The 23,772-nt window shown below is 42.0% G+C and overlaps 1 protein-coding gene and 1 pseudogene across 1 annotated transcript in view; both read right to left on the reverse strand.

Moving 5' to 3' along the window:
- The window catches only part of LOC134609048 (scinderin-like), a 62,530-nt gene that overhangs the window by 22,145 nt on the left and 16,613 nt on the right, over nt 1-23,772 (reverse strand). The window contains exons 4-8 of the mRNA XM_063452414.1: nt 23,615-23,764; nt 6,505-6,597; nt 2,485-2,614; nt 1,619-1,707; nt 722-937 (exon numbers count right to left, since the gene is read on the reverse strand). Of these exons, the coding sequence (XP_063308484.1) occupies nt 722-937; nt 1,619-1,707; nt 2,485-2,614; nt 6,505-6,597; nt 23,615-23,764 (678 nt within the window). The remainder of the gene's footprint in view (nt 1-721; nt 938-1,618; nt 1,708-2,484; nt 2,615-6,504; nt 6,598-23,614; nt 23,765-23,772) is intronic.
- Nucleotides 17,800-21,044, reverse strand: LOC134609047 (active breakpoint cluster region-related protein-like; annotated as a pseudogene).

Genomic DNA, 23,772 nt, shown 5'->3' on the forward strand with positions numbered 1-23,772 from the left:
TCTTGGCCCAGTCTTGACGTTTCAGCTTGTGTGTCTTGTTCAGTGGTGGTCGTCTTTCAGCCTTTCTTACCTTGGCCAAGTCTCTGAGTATTGCACACCTTGTGCTTTTGGGCACTCCAGTGATGTTGCAGCTCTGAAATATGGCCAAACTGGTGGCAAGTGGCATCTTGGCAGCTGCACGCTTGACTTTTCTCAGTTCATGGGCAGTTATTTTGCGCCTTGGTTTTTCCACACGCTTCTTGCGACCCTGTTGACTATTTTGAATGAAACGCTTGATTGTTCGATGATCACGCTTCAGAAGCTTTGCAATTTTAAGAGTGCTGCATCCCTCTGCAAGATATCTCACTATTTTTGACTTTTCTGAGCCTGTCAAGTCCTTCTTTTGACCCATTTTGCCAAAGGAAAGGAAGTTGCCTAATAATTATGCACACCTGATAAAGGGTGTTGATGTCATTAGACCACACCCCTTCTCATTACAGAGATGCACATCACCTAATATGCTTAATTGGTAGTAGGCTTTCAAGCCTATACAGCTTGGAGTAAGACAACATGCATAAAGAGGATGATGTAGTCAAAATACTCATTTGCCTAATAATTCTGCACTCCCTGTATATGTAGTAGGGTGTAACAACAATCCGCATTATACAGTGATTTGACTCTACATTTGTATTGACACAAGTGTTATAAAAATATAGTAAAATATTATTGTGTAAAATATTACCTGACATTCCCCAGATCCATCGTCTAACATGTTATGTTGAGCAGCCATCTTTGGAGATTCGTGTAACTTTTTTGGATCAAATGGAATTGGTTTCACCTGAGCTATACTGCCCTTTGTTGTTATTTTTCCAAATCCTTCAGTTTGTTCTTTATCTTTCCAGTCTTTGAAATACTGTTTAAAAATTGGATTTTCTCCTCCTTCTGGCAGAATCATTATCTAGAAAAAAAGAAAACAAATGAATTTACTTGTATTTAGATGATAATGATGATTATTATAATTATTATTAGCATTTCAGCAGTCCAGTTTCTAGCTCTTTTGTTGGTGCCTCAATTTTCCCCTTTTCCAAAAGTTAATAAAATTAGTAGCATTTATTATAAAAACTATTTGTATTAATTTTATTTTTACATATTTGAAAAAAAAAAAAAAGTACAGTTAAAAATGTGCCTTATAGGCTTACGTTCAGCATTAGAAATACTAATGTTGCCTACCCTGTCTATACATCTTCGTAATTATATTTAAAACCGAAAATATAATGAGATTTATTCACTAAACAACGAAATTACAAAACAAAAACAGCCAGGGTGTAGAATATAGCTGAGACGGATACATTTTACAGTTTGGCAATTACCATGTCAATACTCTAAAATGACGGGTTTAGTGAAAAAAACGCAAGTGTGTTATAAATTCAGAGATTATGAATACCGGTACTTTTGAGACTATACTTTGCACATTTCATCATCCATTTATCCTTACTATAGCTTGCTGTCAATAACAGATATATATTTTTCATAAGTGTACTCCAGTTTAGGAATGTATAGTACCAACTTTCATCTCTATACTGAAAATGAATATAACAAAAAGTCATGGTATTGATTTGTTAATAAGTTGACTAGATACCTGAGTGGTAGCTGGATAATTCATTTTCTTTATAAAATCTTCTGCGGTCTTCAAAGCTTCCTTTTTTTCGTTGGCATTGGCATTTTTACCTTAACAAAAGTGCAAAAAATCCCAAACTATTAATCAGGGCAAGGGATGGGATATAACTATGTGGCATAAGATGATATGACTTTTCATTTATCATTCCTAATATTTTCTCTGAGCTACTCCCCCACCCCCCAACCCCCCATTACATTCTTCTTTCATTTTAAGATTTGTATTATTCACTCCGCTTTTAAACCAATTTTAATTTCACTTGACATTTACACTGACCGGCCACAATATTAAAGATATCCGGTCTGCAATTCCACCATTGTAGACTTGCAGAGCATGTGGCAGATGTTGAAGTTTTAGAGTGTTGCAACGGTAACACGCATCAATGCTCTGTTTGGCCAGAGATCGTGAGACACCCATCTTACTGTCTGCAAGTCTGTGCCTGGGAGAGCTGCTGAGCAAGGGTGCAGGGCACTCCCCCTCCATTCAGTCTGCTCTGAGAGGGAGGGGGAGAGCCCTGCGCCTTTGGCCAGCGGCTTTACCGGGTGCAGACTGCACCCGGTGGCACGCAGGGCAATCTGCCTGGTCTCCTTCTGCTGCCAAAACAACACTGATGCTTTGAGGCATTGACTCCGCAAGACCTCTGAATGTATCATGTGGTATGTGGCACCATGACATTAGCAGCAGAAGTTCTGCACGTTAGAGCCTGCTCATCCCACAATTCAACAGAAAGGAAGGGTTTTTTAGTGTATTTTCTTTCCATGTTATTAGATTAGATTGTTTATGGTCTTGATAGTTTCCCTTTAATTTATTATACATAAAACTAGCTTCACCTTTCCATACAAAAATATTCTGGTCAGCACCGTCCAGCACAAAGCACTCTTCTGTCAGGAGCATAGACATAGAAAAGGGACTGCTATCTGAAACCAGAGTTACTTGCATAGACCCACTGGCATCTGATACCTAAAACATAAAGATTCTTATATCAATAGTATTAACATTATTTATAAGCAACCTCAGTGCGTTACAATATTAATGAATATAACGGAATATTACTGAAGTGAATCAGACGTAAAAACAAATATTAACCAATTATTACCAACTATTAACCAAACCAATTAATGTGTAATCATAATAATGAATACATGCAGACATTCCATTTCAACATCAAGGAACTTATCTCAAAATTATATCTAACTGGTCCAGTGCCAACTATTAAAGTGAAGTGATAGTAATAAAAGAATGAACCATTTGCAATATATAGACTATATTAAATAAACAAATTATAATACACAAAACTATTGGTCAAAGATATGTGCCATGCTGCTTTTATACAATATGATAAACAACAAATTAAAATAATTCTGTTTGAACGGGTGTAGCTATTTATACAAATATGGCAAAATATTAAAACACTGGGTTGTATAAGTCTCGTTCACAAGAGATCCTGCATTTATGTTTTGTGTAAACAAAGGAGTGTGCAAACTAATTATGTCCCAATCCTCTGCTAGACAGGAGATTTTGCGATATCATCAGTCCTCATAGGCAAAAATGAGAAGATTCTGATTGGTGGGAGGGGACAATCTGCAGCTGCAGGTAAATCCACTAATCGGTCCACCAAAGGTATTAAACAGTTGTATTAAAAAAAAATAGTATAATTTTAACTAGATAAACCCTTTAACTATAGTTTTAGTGCAGAGGAATGGCTAAACACATTAAGCCTGACTCAATACATACATAAATACTAATAGCATAACAAAACCTTGAAGTGCAGCCAGCCATGATTACACGTAAACAAAACAAGAAATGTAATACTAAGAGACAAAACAGGGCAAGGCAAGTACACGTGTACATATCATAAAAGTACAGTCATGGGAAACACAAATAGGCAATGGAACGTTAACACACTTGTGCATTAACAGTAATATCAAGTCATGGTAGGGCTCCGTATAGAGCATCCAACAGGTGTATCTGTAACTACTACACCTATATATTTTTACATACCCTGTTATTTTTGCTGTGTGTGTTTTTATATTTAGTGATTATTTTATTATTTTCAATGTATATATTGCCATGTCTTTGTAACTACAGCCTGTGCTAATCACACTTTGCTTATCCCTGGCACATTGCTTATTTTATCACCTTTGTCTTGTCCATTATGTTAAAAGTTAGTTTAACCAGCTCAGGCCCATATGTCTTTCTTGTTATTTGTTTAATGGTTTTATTTCCCTACATGAATACCTCTATCTTATCTCTGTAATTTTCAATCTTTCCCTCTGTTTTTGCTTAAATGACCCTTAAATCGAATGTCCATAGATGCATCTCCCCCATCCCTTAGACCATCTGACCCTAATATATCTCTCTCCTTCAGCCTGATTTTAAAACTTACCCAGCCCAGCAAACAACCAAGAGCTCTATCAGCTGTCCCACTGCCCTTTGCAACAGGTAGCTTTCTGGTAGACCGTTTCCCTCCCACCCCAAGCTCATGTCCTCATTTATAGATAGTCTCCCACACAACTTTCGGTCTCCTGAAATGACAGGTGCAAACACTGATCAGCACATCCTTCCAATTTCTTAACCCTATAGAATACATACCCTATCTCCCTACAAATAGCTATATACCACACACCAATATTATCTACTTTTATTTATTTTTTTGTTTAATTTTTTTTACTATTTGTGTTTTCTTTCATCTACACACCTCATACCACTAACATGAATCCAAATATGACCATACTGTTATTCGTGATAAACCTTTTCTCACTCCAATTTTGTTCACGTCACTAACGCCATAAGCACACACCTCAAACTGGAAAACAAATTATCATACACCATGGCATGCTCTGTTGCTGTAACTTATCTGCTGAGTGCTGGTGGAGAGTTATAAAAAATAGCCCTCCTACCCCCACCTCGCAAAATTCTAAAGTATCCCATTCACTATATGCCCAAACAAAAATAATGTCCAAATTCCTATTCCTTATGTTACTTGCCCTTGCAAATGATATGGAGTCTACCCGTGGCCCCCCAGCTAATTCTAGTCCTAATATCACCACAAAGGCCTCTCTTTTGTGAGGGTATGGATTAACCTCAGGGACACAATCAAATCTTCATTCAATCTAAAATCTTTTAAGAGATCTATGGCAATATACCTCAGCACAGAATACACCTGTCATGGTTGATTATATTTATTACCTGTTATATGTTGAATGTATATATGTGTGTGTGTACGTATATATATATATATATATATATATATATATATATATATATATATATATATATATATATATATAGTTTGTATATTGTATTTTTGTAATATTGTACCCTATTGTAACAATGTTTTGTGGACCCCAGGACATACTTGAAAACGAGAGAAATCCCAATGTATCCTTCCTTTATAAATAAATAAATAAATAAATAAATAAATAAATATGATGAGGTTTATTCTCTAATGTGAAAGTTCAGCTAAGCTTTTATTTACGCTATTCTGGTCTTATGTTTGCAATTCACTTTGAAGTCTCATTTTAGTAAATCAAGCTGTGAGTTTTGTAGGATTATTCACTAAAGTCCAAATTGATCCATACAGAATGGGTAAAAACCAACAGGCTGCATACATGGCCATTTTGACTGTAATAAAACGCCCATATTACTAAAGTAATAATTCAATGTGAATTGAAAGTCAATTTCACATTTAAATGGACACTATAGTCACCAGAACAACTACAGATTATTATATCTGGTGAGTGTATGCAGTAAACACTGTATTTTCAGAGAAAAATCAGTATTTACATTACAGCCCAGGGATACCTCCACTGGCCACTAGATGGCTACTAGAGGTGCATCCTGTGTGCAGTACTGACATTCAGTGTCTCCACCCTCTGCATGTAGACACTTAACTTTCCTCATTGAGATATATTCATGAGGAGATGATGATTGGCCAGTGCTGTGTTTGGCTTGTGCTGGCTCTGCCCCTGATCTGCCTCCATGACAATCACTGCCAATACCCTTGCTTTCCTAAGTGAAAGCATTGTGATTGGCTAAGATGGCCACTTCTGATTATGTCAGCCAAGGAGGCAGATCAGGGCCAGAGCCAGCAGCAGCACACTGGAATAAAGGTAAGACTTTGCTATATTTAGTGAGGCAGCGGGGCTTGATGGTGTTATTAACACTATAGGGTCAAGAATATATATTTGTGTTCCTAACTCAATAGTGTTTCTTAAAGACCAGAATAGCTGGAATAAATGCATAGCTTACGTAGACAATTTTCCCAGTTTGACTATTTGACTGTACGTTTTAAATTCACTTTCAATTCTCCTTGAATGATCAATTTAGTTCCTAACCCTGTACGGGTTGAATCAGCCTGGAGCATTTATATTATATGCCAAATCTATAATATAGGGAAAAATCTCCTGTTCAAATTCCCAAGTCACTTTTCCCAAATGCCATGTTTGGTGAATAATCAAAAGTAACAGTTCATACCCAGTCATTCTTTGTGTATGTTTGTATGTGCTCTGTAAAAGTTAAATAGGGAGTGGTAGGTCCTAAACTGCACTGGTGAAAACAGACTTATTTTTTAATAGCTTTTTTAATAAGTAAGAGCTGTGTTTCTGATGTTGACCACCAGATGGCACCAGCTACACATTAATATAATGGTTCATATTTATTTACTAATCAGAATTACACATTTAGCATTTTTTTTTTTGTGGCAAATCTAAGTCTATCAGTACATTTTTTCTTTTTCTTACCTAAAATCTCTTGCACATATTTAGAATATTCCAGTACTTCACGTTCTAAAGTTTTATACATACTCAAACTGGGGAAGAGAGAGTTCCCATTCTAAAACGTGGTCTTACCATGTGTAGTTTTGCTTTTTTTCGATGAGATACATCAGCAGCAATGTCAGTATCATCATCTCCTTCAGGCAGGTCAGGTTTGGTACCTAAAATCTGAATGAAGAAAAACATGATACAGAATTAATTATAATAAAAAGAATAATCAGTACTATACATTTTTTTGTTCCATTTTAAGTCAATAAATCCCCTTTTAGGAGGGTACATGGTCACAGGAAAAGACCAAGCAAGGAGATTCGACACCAAGAAATGAAGACCTCTTTGCCTTCTACCGTTCATGATAACACATGTTTTCTTTGTGCACAAAGATACACTTTTGAATCTTTCATTCTATAAACTAAACGATCATGCTAATCACAGAAATATGCTTTCCTCACTTATTTGAGTGCGCTGAGCCACCGTAGGTTAAGAAGCCAGCCCATGACGTCAGATTGCGGCTGGTCCTTAGTTAGTGGTCCTTAGTAGGCTGAGCCTTAGTTCGGCGAAACGCGCGTCGGGGCTTCCGACATTGGATCCGATTTGGTGCTAATGTTAAATGTCATCAACCTACTAGTCGCATTTATACATTTGTTACATACCCCTCACTCACTGTGCCACTACTGCACGGTACATAAGTTTTGCACCATTCAGGGTGCTTACCCAATGTTCATTTCAAACAGCCTGTTTGAGTTACATGGGATTTGTATCCTACGACCGTTTGCTATACAGCTAATCCAGCTATAACTCGGTTACCTATGAACATTGTAACTGTATATTGCTACTGTGCATATTAATAACTTTGTTGCAATCTAATCACGACCACTGTGTGGCGACTAGCTATTGGGGGTTTATCTACTTCATTTTCCCCCTTCCTTTTGGGTTTTTCTTGCCCTTTTTGAGTTATATGTTTTTATGTATGTCCTGTTTACTCCCCTCCCGTCTGTCTATTCTCCTCACTAAGGAGACTATTTAATCACGACTTTCATCTCAGTCATTTTCATGGAAACATTAGCCTTTAGTGACCTAGTGTCTGTGTGTGGGAGTTTTTAGTTTAATAATAAAGTTATTTTCTGATCCCTTTGAGCATTTATTTTTGGGGAAAGACCTTTCTGTTTCGTTTTATTATCACTTTTGAATCTTACAAGGCTACTTAAAATCACCTATCTTGTAAAACAAATGGGGTTTGGTTACACCATATGGTCATACTGTGTTAAGCCCACAACTTCATTTTAGAACCCCAATATAAGTGAGCAATAAGATAATTTTAACATGGGAGATAAACAATATAAATACTGCTCAATCGTTTTTTTTGACTCAAACCAAAAGTGGAGGGGTGCTCAATCCAAAAGGAATATGGTCTGGATTCCAAGTATACAAAAAAAGACAATTGAGGGGCACAATTCAAAACACGCATTTCTTAGTAGTGGTGCTTCTGTAAAGACTAAAATATAGGCAAAATACAGATTAAGGAGAAAGGGCATACATACAAATAAATACATAATACATTCATAAATAAAAATAGCTTTAAAAGGCTACTTAAAATCACCTATCCTATTCCAAATCCCTATATTTGTTTGCTAAGATAGTGATTTAAAACGGTATATTGTTTGTGTGTGCTGTTCCCTTAATCTGTTTTTTGCATTTATGTTGGTCTTTATAAAAGCACCACTAATATGAAATGCATGTTCTGGGTGTGCCCTTAATTATTTTTTTTCTGTTTATTTGGAATCCAGACCAAATAATTCCATAATTCTGAAACAATAATTGTGTACTGCCTGCAGTGAAAAATTTTAACAACGGGAAAAGAATTAGAAAGCTGTTGAATTTTTTTAAAAATTTTTTTTACCAATTAGACTGTATCATCGCACATTGCATAAATTAGATATATTTTAACGACGGGAAAAGAATTAGAAAACAGTAACATTTTTACCAATTTGACCGTTTTATCGCACATACATTAGGACCAGGCCCTATATAAGAGAGCCACTGGGAAGAAATTAAAAAAGAGGATAATGTGATAAACGGTTCGTATTTAAAATATCCACAATTACTATACAGATAATTTAAAGCTATGTTATAGATTAGCTGCTCTATCATTTGATTGCATTGATAATGTATACTTATATGTTGTTTGTAAGATACTTGTCTCTCTAAACCATAATCCTTTTAAATCTCCAGGAAATGTAACTCCACACTTCACAAAAAGGCATGAATCCAATTTAATGACACGGTTAGCAAGTATTATCACAAGGGCTTAAAGTCAGTGACTAATGTTATTTTAATTCTGCAATAAGTGGAAATTAATTATATATTTACTTTGTACCTGTCACTGCTCTTGCTGCTTAAAAATGTCACATTTACACCAAAAAGATTCTATTTCAACTCAGTGTGATTAAAGCTAACAACACTTAATGAACACTCCACTGTCCAAACAATAAACAAAATCACTATTTAGTATAGACATATACCCCGATGAAAACATGCATGCATTTCATTATACATTTTTAATTGAAAGTATATCTAAAAACTGCCGATCTTTTGTCTGAAGCCTTTGCAAGTGTTCCTCTTTTAACTCTGTGGCTGTCCAATCAGCAGACTTTGCAATGAGAAGTCTTTGCAAGGCATGTGCTCTGGACAATTGCTGCCTCTTGAGTTTAGCTTCATTGAGCTAAACAACCAGAAAGTGATAGGATCCATTGTCTGCTTGACAGGTGGCAACAAAAGGCCAATTTCTGTGGAAATCAGCATTTTCTGTAAAATGAAAAAAAGAGGACACACTCTACACACATATAGCACGATAAGTGCTTTATGGGTGAGGAGTATCCTCGTTTAGCCTTGGTTTATAAAAGTGCCGATTTCTATGAGAAATCATCACTTTTATAAAGTAACTAGGGACCTCCCCCCACCGGCTGTCAATCAAACAGCTCACTGAGCTAACGGAAATTGGAGGCATGCTCTACTTGAGCGTGCCTTCCTCCTCCCCCATAGACCTCAGATCAGCTCCTCCTGACCTCAGACTAGGCATTCCAGAGTGGGCATTCACGTGTGCACTAATTCAGAGAATTCTAAATGAGAAAACCTCTGATAGGCCAACCCCCGGAGTGGATAAGGAGGGAGGAGCATGACTGCTGCCCGGAGAGGTTGCCATGGCGAAAAAAATAGATACAATGTTTGGGATGCACCTGGACCGGGGACACTGGGTAATACTTACCAGACCACTGGAGAGCACGCTGAGGGAACCTAGCAGTGCTGTTTCTTGTCACCCTAAAAAAGGAAAACTGCTGTTAGTGATTTAAAACTGCTGTTACAGAATTTTGCCACTGCAGCTCATATTTTCACATCATGGCTCATGTCCCTGACATGCCCAGAGAGGCTCTACTTACTATTCTGCAGGCCTTTCAGAGGACACACGGCGCAGAGTCCTATGCTGCGCTGCTTCACAGTGTCCAAGACACCCAGAAGTCTCAAGAGGGGTCGGGGCCCACCAGAGGACGTCGTGCCCGCCGTTCCAGGCCGCCATCCAGATTGTCTCCCAGTCCGGTGCGGAGAGCCAGGGCTGTGCCACCAGCTACTACCTGTCCGGGGCCGAGTGAGGCTGGCCCCCTGCGGAGGAATCCGGCTTCCGGAAGAAGAAGGAGCGGGGAGAGGTGTTCCACGCGTCGGATGGTCCGGTCGGGGCCTGGCCATCAAGATGGCGGATCCCAAGATGGCGCTGTGGGAGAGGTGAGGTGAGGTCGCGCAGTCCTCACCCTTCTTTTCTGGCTGCAGCGGATGTGATGTCAGGGCGTGCGGACGCACGCCGGAAGAGGCGGGGTGCCGCACGCCGGAATGCTGGTGGCGCGTACGTGACATCTGTGGGTCAAGGAGCGCAGACGTCACAGGCCACTGCCGAACCCGGAAGTCCGGGTGAAGATGGATCCGGGGATTCCGAAACGGAGCACCGCTGGCCCCCCGAAAGTGGAGATGGCCAGCGGTTGCAAGCGGAGGAACTCGCCAGTGCCTCTTTGGACTGCCAGGGAGAGGAGAGGGATGCAGGATTCCCCTCTTCTTCATAACACCAGGAGACCTGAAGGTGTTTCTGCAGTCACAGAGGAGGGAGGGACGCAGGATTCCCCTCCACACATCCACCCCGGAAGATCTGGAGCTCCCATGGGGGTGAGCCGCCAGGCCCCTGGAGGGGCAGCTGGCAGGCTGGCCACAGGACCTCTACTGACGGATGGTTCGGATGTGGAGCTGATGGAGAGACCCCTGCTCCAGAACCGTGAGTGCGCTCGCGCTTGGTTAGGGGCAGAGGGGGTCTCTGGGCTGGAACAAGGGAATACAGGGGAAGTCGTAAAATTGCTGCGCTTAGTATTAGATCGCTTAGGGCAGGTTGGCTTAGCTGCGCAGGATGCTACGCTTCCCACGGGGATCCCTCCGTTGGGTACTAATTAGCACTTTAAATTTTTAAAGGTACGGCGCACCTTTCTATTTATATTCTTTGTATGGTGTTTTTTGAGCTTGTACACTTTTAGGTGCTGCTCTACCTTTATTTTTAATATTTGCACTAATATTTTACACCTTAGCACCTATATTGCTTGTTTTGTTTGCTACTATGGAGGGTACTGCAGGGGGGCCGGTGTGTGACATAGCCCCCCTGGAGATGCATGTGTCGCTGGAGGTGAGGGAGAAGATCTTGAAGGGTGAGTATGTGGACCTCATATCGTTAGTCCCGTTTGATAGGGAATCCGCTGATAGACCGCGACGTGGTGAGGCGACGGAGAGTGGAAAAGGTAAGGAGCTCCCCCGTACCTTCGGTAATTGGTTGCAAGGATTTGCAACTTATGCTAGTATTCTGTCGACGAGGTTTCCAGAGCAGGCCCCGTCGTTGTTTTCTTATTTGGATTTAATTTGGGGGGCTTATAAAGTTTATGGTGGTCAATGCTGGTTTAAATACGACCAGCAATTTAGACAAAAAAAGGTGATTCGACCGCACATGCATTTTGGCATGCAAGATGGTAATCTTTGGTTACTTCTCATGACCCCGTGCCGTCCAGCCTCATCGTCCTTTCCTTTGGCCGCCGGCGCTTCTGGTGGAGCGTCGGCCAGGATCAAGAAGGGCATCTGCTGGCTCTTTAATTAGAGTCAGTGCAGGTGGTACAACAGTTGTCGATTTAAACATGAGTGTTCCCACTGTGGTGGGGCTCACCCGGCGGTTCGGTGTTTTAGAAGAGGAAAACCCCTCCCCAGGACGGCATCAAAGGATGACGCTCCTCGGGGAAGGACCCCGGTACGGGCGGTAAAACTGCTTCCGTGGCTCGCACGGTATCCCAGGCATAGGGAAGCGTGGGTGCTTTGGGAAGGTTTCACCGACGGTTTTAGGATCCCATTTACTCCGTCAGGGGAGGTGTCGTTTGCGCACAATTTGTCCACGATTCGGGGTAAGGAAGGGATTCTGGCGGCTAAGCTACAAAAAGAAGTGGACTTGGGACGGATGGCGGGACCGTTTTCCGTTCCTCCGTTTGATAATTTGCGGGTGTCCCCATTGGGCCTCGTTCCTAAGAAGGAACCGGGGGTGTTTCGGCTGATTCATCACCTGTCTTTTCCAGCGGGGGCTTCGGTTAACGACGGGATTGCAAAGGAGGATAGTCGGGTCCGATACGCTTCTTTTGATCGGGCTCTGGATTTCTTTACTGATAGAGAGAGTGTGTCAGACTGCTGAAATAAGCTGGGGGATAACCCCTACTGAATAAAGTTTCAAAGAGAAAGAGAATACAAGTGAAACTGGAGAGTGCACTCACAATTGTGATAGTACACCTGCAGATTCCTGGTATCAAGATCAGCAGTCCCTAAATTAAAATGTAACTTTTAATAATTAATAATAAAAATAATAATGTATCAATAAAGAAAAAAAGAGATTAAACTAAATAAGGACAGAACTCCCATAAGTATGTAGCCAGGTAATAGATTAACTAGGATAGTGTAGAAAAGCTTATCACACTAAAATAGTGGCATAGTAATAGAGCACAAGAGGGAAAGGGTTAATAAGGAAAATCTATACTCCAAAGAGAACCCCAGCGTTCCCTCAACTTCCCCAAAATTTGTAAATGTTAGCACTATCGGAATAGTTAGCTGCTGGATACTATGCTACAAAAATTTATCCTTATCGTAGAAATCACGCCCTGTTTCTGAGAGATTCTATCCTGACTAAAATCAAAGCGGTCAATCGTCTCTAGGAGGGCTCTGGATCTCGTTCGGGAAGCAGGGCCCAGGGCCCTGATGGCTAAGTCTGATATTCAATCGGCCTTTCGGTTGCTCCCAGTTCACCCTTCCTGTTTTCATTTGTTGGGGTGTCAGTTTCAAGGGGAATTTTCTACGATATGTGCCTTCCCATGGGTTGCTCGATTTCTTGTTATTATTTTGAAGTTTTTAGCTCATTGTTGGAATGGATCGTATCGGAGGTGTCAGGTTTTTCTTCCCTCTTGCACTATCTTGACGATTTTCTGTTCATCGGTCCGGCACATTCTTCGCGATGTGAGGATTTGTTGGGACAGTTTAAGGCAGTTATGCGAGATTTGGGGGTTCCAGTGGCAGAGGACAAGACAGAGGGCCCGAAGGCGGTGATTTTCTTCCTGGGTATAGAGATTGACTCCATCAGTTTGGTCTTTCATTTGCCCAGTGATAAATTGGGGATCCTTACTACCATGGTTGATCGGGTGAAGGGTGCGCGGAAGGTGCAGCTTCGTCAGATGCAATCCCTGTTGGGCCACTTGAACTTTGCATGTCGGATCATGCCTATGGGTCGGGTGTTTTGTAGACGGCTGTCTCTGGCTACCGTCGGCATTAGTCTTCCCCATCATTTTATTCGGGTTACCAAGCGGCTTAAGGACGATTTGAATGTCTGGAGTGAGTTCCTCGCAGGGTACAATGGTCGGACATTTTGGCGACGAGAAGCGATATCTAATGTGGCCCTGGAGTTGTTTACGGATGCCTCCGGCTCACTGGGCTTCGGGGCATTTTTTCGGGGACGTTGGTATGCGGAGCCTTGGCCTGCTGCATGGTGCGAGGCGGACCTGATACGTAACTTGACTTTTCTTGAGCTTTTCCCTATTGTGGTAGCAGTGGAATTGTGGGGGGAGGAGCTTACGAACAGGCAGGTGGTTTTCCGCACGGACAACATGAGTGTGGTCCATGTGGTGAATCGTTTATCATCTGTCTCGGTTCCAGTATTGGCTTTGTTACGCCGATTGGTTCTGCCTTGTTTGGAATTTAACATTTGGTTCCGAGCAATCCATGTTCCTGGAGTGTCTAATGTCATTGCCAACTCTCTTTCTCGCTTTCAGTGGGATCGTTTTCGGGAGGTCGCTCCAGGAGCCGAGGAAGCTGGTCTGGTATGTCCCACGTGCTTATGGACCCTCAATTTCGGAACCTAGCAGACCTGTTCAGGAGATCGCTGGCTCCCGCTTCGTGGACTGCCTATCGGGCAGTGTGGGATCGGTGGCTGGTCTATGCTGGAGAGTTCGGTTTGTACTCCTCTGAGGGTAGGTTGCTGTCTACTTTGGCTTTCATTTCCTCCTTACGGGAGCGCGCAGCTTCGGTGGCATCGGTGGAATGCAGTTTAGAGGCTCTTTCCTTTCTGATGCGTTGTATGGGGTGGGTTATTATGCTGGCTTAATAATAAAAGATGTGGCCGTTGCCCTTACCCACAGGTTGGTTGTCTGTGATTTATTGGGGGGAAGGGTAACGGAAGGTAAAAAGGGAGAGGGTCAGCAGTCATGGTTATTCTGTGAAGAGACTAAAAGTCTCCGCTGGGAAAAAAAAGGGGGAAGGGCTTGCTATGGATGCAGTTTATAAGATCTGCAGCTTTTCCAAGCTCTTTTAAGATATACACCCAGTGAATACATGCATGAAAAATTGATGCACATACTAATTAGGGGTGTATCTACTAGCAAGCGTTTTCCTTTTTTTTTTTTTTTTTGCTCCTTTGGGCAGTGGGGTGTTCCTTTTAGTGTTTTAGATGTGTGGAGTGTTCCTTTAAACTAGGGGTGCCCAAATAGTAGATCCCCAGATTTTGTAGAACAACTCCCATAATGCTTTGTCATTTCAAACACATTCTAGAAGCATGCAAAGCATTGTGTATGTTGTAGTTCTACATCTGGGGATCTACCTATTGGGCACCCATGCTTTAAACCATTCATTACTGCAGCTGAGAGTTACAAAGCACAGCTAAAGGGTTTCAAAGTGAGCAGCTCCACAGATGACAAGGAGATGTATGCGCCCCCACTAACTTAGCAGCTGAAATCTTTACTCGGATTGGTTGGCTTCCTCTAAGCTATTCTCTCTACATTTACCAGGCCTTCATCCTCTTTGGAAATTATTGCTCAGGTTTTTTTTATTTTATTTTACACAAAAACCTAATGCACATACCCTTATGATTTTATAAAGAATATTCATATATTTGAATGAATTTAACAGATGGGTATGGCTTTCCTTTCAGAGTTGTGATCAACTTTTATTACCTGCAGCATTAAAATAGTGAACTAACTGTTAGCTAGCAAGGCTTTGTTTGGCTATCCTGAGCTGTGATCGCTTTTTTAATTGTTTGTAGTTGCCTCTTGTTTGGTATTGTTTCTAGAGAACATAATGTAGTGCACAGTAGAAGAAATTAGAGAATAACAACTACGGCGCATTTAATTGTGTGTTTGGACACTTGTTACCAATGTAGCTTACAATTAATATGAAGGTTAAATGTCATGCTAAAACTGTTAAAGGACCACTGTAGGCACCCAGACCACTTCAGCTCAAGGAAGTGATCTGAGTACCTGGTCCCCCAGGTTTTAACCCTGCAGCTGAAAACATAGCAGTTTCAGAGAATCTGCTATGTTTACACTGCAGGGTTAATCCAGCCTCTAGTGGCTGTCTCCCTGACACCCACTAGAGGCCGCTTCCGTGATTTACACAGAGTAAATCGCACTTATTTGAAGCTGGACTCCGTGAGGAAAAAAGATACCCATAGGAAAGCATTGAGTAATGCTTTCCTATGGGCAGGTATGAATGCGTGCTCGCCTCTGGCCGCACTTGCGCATTCGGCTCCATTCGGGAGCTGACGTCAGTGGGGGAGGAGAGGTCACCAGTGCCACGGGAGCCCGACACTAGATTAAGGAAAGTGGCTGAAAGGGTTTTAGAGGCAGGGTGCCCCAAGGGAGGGGAGCACTCTAAGAGCCTATAGTGTCAGGGAAATGCGTTTGTTTTCCTGGCACTATATTAACCCTTTAAATTAACATCTAGTAAGCAAAGGAAAGCCATAAAAACCCATCTGTTATGATGCCAAAAGTTACTTATCCGTCTTATGTCATAATTTCCTTTGCAAGGTACTGACACGGACACTCAATATCTAAGTGTTGATACTTTAATAAGGAGTACTAGAATACTTGAGATCAAGTAAGGAATAGGCTTCTAGTTTCTTCTAACCCCCTCCCCCCCCCCCCCCCCCCCAAAAAAAAAATCAAAAATTGGAAGCTGGAGTCTCTTTCTCCTGTCAGGACTTCCTGTCAATATATCCATACACTTTGCATGTTATCTATAATTGTACATGTATAGGGGAAATACGCCAAGCCACACAAACAGTTTCCAGGCAATTGTTCCCATTTTGATTGTCTTAAAAAAATTCTAGGTAATTTCCACAAGTAAAAAGACTGGCAGTGCAGATGTAAAAATCCAAACAAAGTATGTGCTCAGATCCAGCGTTAATTTTGTCGACTAACAATTCTCATCAATTTTATTCGACTAACCATTTTGAGCTTTAGTCGACTAAAACACACCTAAAACTAAAACAATTCAGATGACTAAAATACAACTAAAACTATAATGGCTTTTTAGACAAAAGACTATGACTAAAACTAAGTTGAAATTTGCCGCCAATTTGCCGCCAAAATGAGCACTGCTCACATCTCTCCATATTGTGAGACATTGCCTGCAAGCATTTGTTAGAAGTACATGCGCAACAGACTGGAACTGACCATAGCAGCATAAATGTGGGCACCTATCAAAAAATATATCTCTACCATCGCAGGTTTTTAATATTTTGCTATTAATTTACTGAAAGATGTAATACAACTTGTCTGTCGCTGTTATTTCCTATGTCATATATGTTGCTACCAACCCATTTCTGAAAAAAAAAAAAGCCATAGCCACCCGGCAGTGATTTTCCTGCTGATTTCAGGCATACTGGGACACGTAAGCTTCAAGTGTGTCCTGAATTTAGGGGCCCATATTGCTCTGTATTAATCACAGAATAATTCATGAAATATGTTATCCGTTTACAGGGCTTAAAATCACACTATTGTTTCACCACAGGCAGAAAAAAAAAGTTAAAGTTAAAGTAACATTTCATAATTTATATCATACGTGCTTTAAAGAAAACTATTGCTTACCGTTTCATTCAAGAACTATATTTTTGATTTTGTAGTGCCACCTAGTGGGAGATTAGTAAAAATGCATTTCAATATATTTTGGTCCCTTGACTGACAGAATCCTGATAACTATTCTACTACTATTTTCATTTATATAGCACCAACAAGTATACAAGCATATAAAGGGGATATGAAGAGAGACCCTGCTCAAATACATTTACAGTCTATGAGGATTTCAGGTAGTCAGGTATACACTAATCAGCCACAACATTTAAACCACCTACCTAACAGCTCTGATGCGATGAGGTATTGATACCACAAGATTTCTGAATGTGTCCTGTGGTATCTTGAACCAAGACATTAGTAGCAGATCCTTTAAGTCCTGCAAGTTGCGTGGCTTGGATTTGTTGTAATAGCACATCCCACAGAGGCTCAATAGGATTCAGATCTGGGGAATTTGCAGGCCAAGGCAAAACCTTGTACTCTTTGTTCTGTTCCTCAAACAATTTCTGGACAGTTTTTGCAGTGTGGCAGGTCGCATTATCCTGCAGAAAGAGGCCACTTCCTTTAGGGAACCACCATTGCCGGGAAGGGCTGTATGTGTCAATCCCTGCAACAATCTTTAGGTAGCTGGTACGTGTCAAAGTAACATCCACATGAATGTCAGAACCCAAGGCACACTCACACATCCATTTACTTAATCTAAATAAACCACCACACCAGTAAACATAATATACCAAAAAACAAAACAAAATTGTGCTACGGATGTCATGAGAGGTGAATATATTATGTAAAACCTCACTTAGTGGATAATATCAAACATATTCACATTTTTAAGATTTAGTCGACTAAAACGAGACTAAAACTAAAACAATTCAGATGACTAAAATACTACTAAAACAAAAATGGCTTTTTTTTTTTTTTTTTTTTAAGTAGCCAACATCATTTTTAATGTACACAATTTTAAATTATCAGCAGTTCTTTAGAGAGATTATTTTTGTTACCATTGTGACAACGGATTTCTTTTATTTACCGCATGATACAAAGCAGACTCCTCTATCCAAGTGCTGTACATCTGAGATGATAGTCATTTTCCCAAGCCTGGCATATAAATAGAAACGTACCACCTCTCGTAAGCAGCAAATCACAAGTCACATGTCCACCAGAATAAAACATTATAATGAAAAGACCAGAAAGCACTGGGACTAATTTCAGTCACAATAGGTTGAAGAAAAGAGAATGTCATGGCATCTATTTATATTTAAAAATATTAGGACCGAAGGTCCACTCGCATTGTGTGAGGCAAACTGTGTGGCAGTGCTGAGTATCTGTACGGTACGTTTGCTGTCAGTAAGGGCTAGTTAAAACCCCAAACTCTGCATCTTTGGCCCTCGTTGTCCTACAAGTGAAGAATTATTTTCAAGCTACAATTCAGGTTGGAAATTCTAGCACAGAGTTCATGAATGTGGCAGATTAAAAGGCCGAAGGTGTGCAGCGTTTAAAGAGTTCCCATGGGAATGTCACACAGAGCAACGTAACAGATCTTCGCAGGCCACGTCCACCTGTGTCTCTTGCTTCTACATAAAATAATGCCTGAACACCGATATACAAAATACAACTAGTTACATTGGGAGCACAGTGCTGGTTCATTCATTTCTGCTTCCACATTTCTAATTCTGTACAAAAGGGTTCAAGAAACGCACGCAAGCAAGTTATGGGGGCGCTCCCAAGCCACCAGCTTTCTCTCAATTCTGTGCTCTTCTCTGCCCTTGGAATGTCTCTTGTGATATATACACAGGAGTTGAGCTGCCCTGATCGTCTCCCAGCTGGGGGAGATATGCTTTCACACGTCTGTAGAGTAGTACAGCGTGTTCCTCTTCAGCTCAGAGAAGCTGATTGGTGGATGCTGCATGTAGTGCATCAAAACCTGGACCTGTGCCATCACATCGTGTGACCAGATGTCAGACGCCAAGTTCGTGTGACCTTTGTTCTCCACCTTGGAAGGTCTCAGTAATGTTGGGCCAAACACAGTTGCCAAATTATGGAGTGACATCTTGTTAATCGATTCTTTCTCTGAAACTCTATTTAAGTGCTGAAGCAGAAAGAGGAAAGTCATTAGATTAGGGTCGGGTAGAGATCGCAGAAGGTGCATCATACAGTTTTCCTTGGCTGCTGGGTCAGACAGAGCTATTCCTTCAATAAAAGCAAGATAAAGCCTGTCTGTAAGGAGAGGTTCTGGCAGCTCATGGAAGTAAAGTTTTAATGTCCCTGCTATGGCATTGATGTCCATGTCACTCAGCATCATGAGAATGTCCTTATTATTTGCATCAAATGCAGATTTCAAAGCCTGAATATCCGTAGCCACTCCAGATATTCTATAAATTCCAACCTCTCAATGCCCCGTTTCTCCACTTCCTCAATACATTGACGCACAATATATGGCACCTTGGATCTCTCCCGCTTTGTCACCACGCTGATTTTAACACCAAAAACCCCGGTTTGTTTTTTGGAGGGTGTTCTTTTCAAGCTCATATCCCGACTACTGAACTTCATGGAAAACTCGACTTTGATCCCATTCATCTCGATCACATCCACGTGCCAGTTCTTGCTTTGTACACTCTGAGGATCCAACTGGATTTGCCCCTTGCCCATGATCTTGTCCATAATCTCATTGTTATCTTTATTGAGCTTGCTCTTATCGTAGCACTTTTCATACCAGAGGATTCACAGGTACTGAGACCCCTCAAGTTCAATTTCAAACTCCTCATTCCACTCGGGTTCTGTGGTGTCACGAAAGACTCTAGTTTTGGCTTAATTGACAAAATACCCAAAAGAGTCCACTTCCAGTGTGCAGTAAAGATTGGCAGAATGGTCAAATCCTTTGGCAGTGTAAACGATCACATGAAGAAACCCGTACAGTCCAGGAGATTCGTCATCATCCTTATGGCTGATAATGGGGAAATTGTGAACTGTTCGCAGTTTGAAACAGGACCCGTTAAGAACCTGAAGCTCAACAGAGCTGAGTGCAAAGGCTTGGAGATCTTTCTTTTGAAGCTTCTGGATAGCTTCCCTCCATTCAGACCTCTCGTAATCAGATGAAAGTAGGAAGAGGTAACTCTTGCCATTCTTGTTAAGGATTCGAAAGGGGATGGTAGGAGAGTAAAGGAGGAGCCAGGACTCATATTCATGCATTTTCTTCTTTAGTCTCTCGATTGCACGACTGGAACCTTTATTGGATTTCTTTTCTTTCTGTATCTCACTTTTCAGAACAGATATCTTTGCTTTCATCTCTTCGATCTCATGGTCAGGGGTAGCATGGAGCTGATGGATGCGCTTCTGACTCCTCAGGGGAAGGGAACATCAGGTCAGCAAGAGGAATGTACCACTTGCAATCATACTGCTGATGCTTCCCCACAGTTGCCTTCTTGAGCTTGGCACAAAGGAGGAGGTCTGTAAACAGGAAGAGATGCCGTAGTTTGCGAGAGTTTTCGGATAACTCCACCATGAATCCATTTTTCACCAACTGCCGTGTCTCTCCCTTTGGTGTTGTGACAGAGGTTCTCCTGGGATCAATATCCTCATTGATACTAGACAGAAAGTTCTGGGAAATACGAAGTGCATCCTGGAGTAAGGTGATCAGCGGGTGTGTGTTTTAGAAGATCATGGAGAACAAATGTGCTACGGGTCACGCAATCTATTGGTTTGTACAGCAATGCTTCCATGGTAACAGATGTTGGCAGCTCCTTTGAATCCTTAGGGCCTTTCACCTTCAGATCCTCTGAGATTTTATAAAATTGGACGTTGCACTGGCTGCATTTTTCAGCTGTCTCTAAAGCACATTTATAGTTATCCACAAAGGCTTTGTATACTCCCAGCTGGCTGGCCAGCTTCTGGAATAGGTGACCAACAGTGGTCTTGTTGTCCCACTGCTGAACACAAGGACACAGGTTGTCATAGAAGTCCTTATGAATCTCATATATGTCCTGAATCTTGTAAAAAATTGCGTCTATTTGTTGCATGGTTAACACAGGCTGAGATGTGGTTGCAGTGGTCTTCAACGGCTTTATGGGCAACAGCAGCACTTCAAGTTGATTTATATAGATCTCTTCACTTGCCAGGACGCCAGAGAGGACAAGCTTTCTCATCAACAGCCCCTTGTCCGATTCACTTTCACCCTATGAAGTGTAGTGGCTGCAGAGGGACAAAAGCTTGGGAACTGCCATGTGAGGCACAGTGCAGGCAAGTGGCAAAGTGATAGTCCCCTTGTGGAGTACTTGCGAATTATTGCAGTGTCTGCGTTGGGTGGGAGTTAGATCCCTGCAGCCACGTTGTTTTCAGGGTGACCCCGCAGCTGCGGGCTGTCGGTCCGCGTGAGTCGGCTTCTTCGCGGTGTTCTGAGGGGGTCAATGTGCAGGGCTTCGTCGCTGGGGCCATGTCTCTCTCTTCGAGGATCCACTCTGTGCTCATGGGTGTGCCTGAGTGGTAGATCGCTGGTGTCGATCTCAGCTTTATTGCTTTGTATTAGGCTGGTAGAATAATAGTGGATCTTTAGCCGAGCGGAATCCTAACTTTTGAGCATGTGGCAGCTCGATCTCTCTGGAAGCTCGTGCACATGGCGACGGCCATCTTGTGGACTTGCGCCAGGGTGATGTTCCACGCCAGGGTGGTTGAGTAGGCCCATGCACTGGTTAGTGCTGCTGCGGACCAGGATGACCCTCCCGGTCCAGGGGGGGGGGGGACCGAGCCGCCGGCAGGAGACCCGGGAGGGCGGCCGTCCCATCCCGGCTCAAGCCCCAACGAGCTCCGAGCCCAGCCGGGTTACTGTCGGTGCCGGACAGGCTCCCATTCGGTATCCCCGTACTCCCCAGTGCCTTGAGGACTGTGTGGTCGTCGGTGGGGTTTGCCGGTCGCAGGTAACCTCCAATTTGCGCCGACTTTTGGCCTGGAGCGGGAGCTCAGACGGAATGCGTCTGATCCCGTCGGCGGCCAGGCCCCGCCCCCCCTAAAATGGCTTTTTAGTCAAAAGACTATGACTAAAACTAAATGTAAATTTTCAACAAAAATTTAAGGATCACTATAGTGTCAGGAAAACATAGCGGTTTTCATGACACTATAGTGCCCTGAGGGTGCCCCCACCCTCATGGTCCCCCTCCTGTGGCGCTGAAGGGGTAAAAACCCCTTCAGCAGCTTACCTTATTCCAGCGCCGGGCTCCCTTGGTGCTGGTGACCTCTCCTCCCCGCCGACTTCAGCTCCCTCTGCCGACGTCAGCGGAGCCGAACGCGCATGCGCGGCAAGTGCCGCGCACGCATTCAAACTGTCAATAGGAAAGCATTTTTCAATGCTTTCCTATGGACGCTCTGCGTGATGGAGGCATAATATGCCTCCAGCATCGCAGATGCACCTCTAGTGGCTGTCCGGAAGACAGCCACTAGAGGCTGGCTTAACCCCAAATGTAAACATAGCAGTTTCTCTGAAACTTCTATGTTTGCATCTGAAGGGTTAAAACCTGAGGGACATTGCACCCAGACCACTTCATTGCGCTGAAGTGGTCTGGGTGACTATAGTGTCCCTTTAACACTGCTCACATCTCTCCATATTCTGAGAAAACGCCTGTAAGCATTTGTTAGAAGTACATGCGCAGCACATTGGAACTGACAATAGCAGCATAAACCTATCAAAAAACAAATCTCTACCATCATGGGTTTTTAATATTTTGCTATAAATTTACAGAAAGATGTAATACAACATGTCGCTGTTAAATTCTATGTCATACACCACTGATAAAAAAAACACAACAGCATAATGAATAATTTCTTCTTTAACTATTGGTTGATTTCAAACCATAAAATTCAAATGTTGCTGATCTCAGATATATCCTGGTCTTTGCAGACATCGTGCCAGAAGCAGCAAACCTGGTGATCTGCTGCAAATCAGATACATGTAGATATTGGTACTTATAGTAATTATGAACGGTACACTATAGTCACCAGAACCACTGCAGCTTCATGTAGTTGTTCTGGTGTCTATAGCCTGTCCCTGCAGGCTGAGTGATGAAAATACTGCCTTGATGAGCTAAGGCACTGTTTAAATTGCTGCCTAGTAAGATCTCTAGTGGCACACAGACGGCCACTAGAGGTGTTTCATATTCTAGTGCTGATCCTACGCTTAGCAGCTCCACCCTCTGCATGAAGACTCAATGTGTCTCTATAAGGAGATGCTGATTGGCTCAGTGCACAATTTTGCCATGCATGTGAAATAGCCTCCCAATGCTTTACTACGGAAAAGCCTTGGATTGACTTAGATCAGTGGTCCCCAACCCAGTCCTCAAGTACCCCCTAACAGTCCAGGATTTAGGTATTACCCGTTTGTGTCTAAGGTGTTTTTAGAAAGACAAAACACAACATAGTAATACCTAAATCTTGGCCTGCTAGGGGGTACTTGAGGACTGTGTTGGGAACCCTTGGCTTAGATCATCAAGATTTATAATCTCAACCATGGAGGCAGGGTTAACGGAGGCAATATCGTCACAGAGGTGGAGAAAAGCTAAGTAAAATCACCTTTTCACTCCACAGCGGGAGTGCCGGACACCTGAACATTTATTCCAGTACTATGGTGTTAGGAACACTATGGTGTTCCTCTAACATATTTTTCACTCTTAAATATTATAGGGTGGTGTTATGACATTTAATAAGAGTGTACTCTATAAAGTGATAATCATTAGTCATGCCAATTAATTACTTACTTTAATAAGATCACTTGGTTCACTTCCTTCTTCTATAACTGTCAGGTTTGCTCTTCCTTTTCTTTCATTGTCACGAATTCCAGTAGCAACTTGTGAGGCTTTTACTCGCTCGTACTTGTTGCATTTACTCCCACACCACTGATAAATTTCCTGTGGGT

The sequence above is a fragment of the Pelobates fuscus genome, chromosome 4, assembly GCF_036172605.1.
Source record: "Pelobates fuscus isolate aPelFus1 chromosome 4, aPelFus1.pri, whole genome shotgun sequence".
NCBI classification, from domain to species: Eukaryota; Metazoa; Chordata; class Amphibia; order Anura; family Pelobatidae; genus Pelobates; species Pelobates fuscus.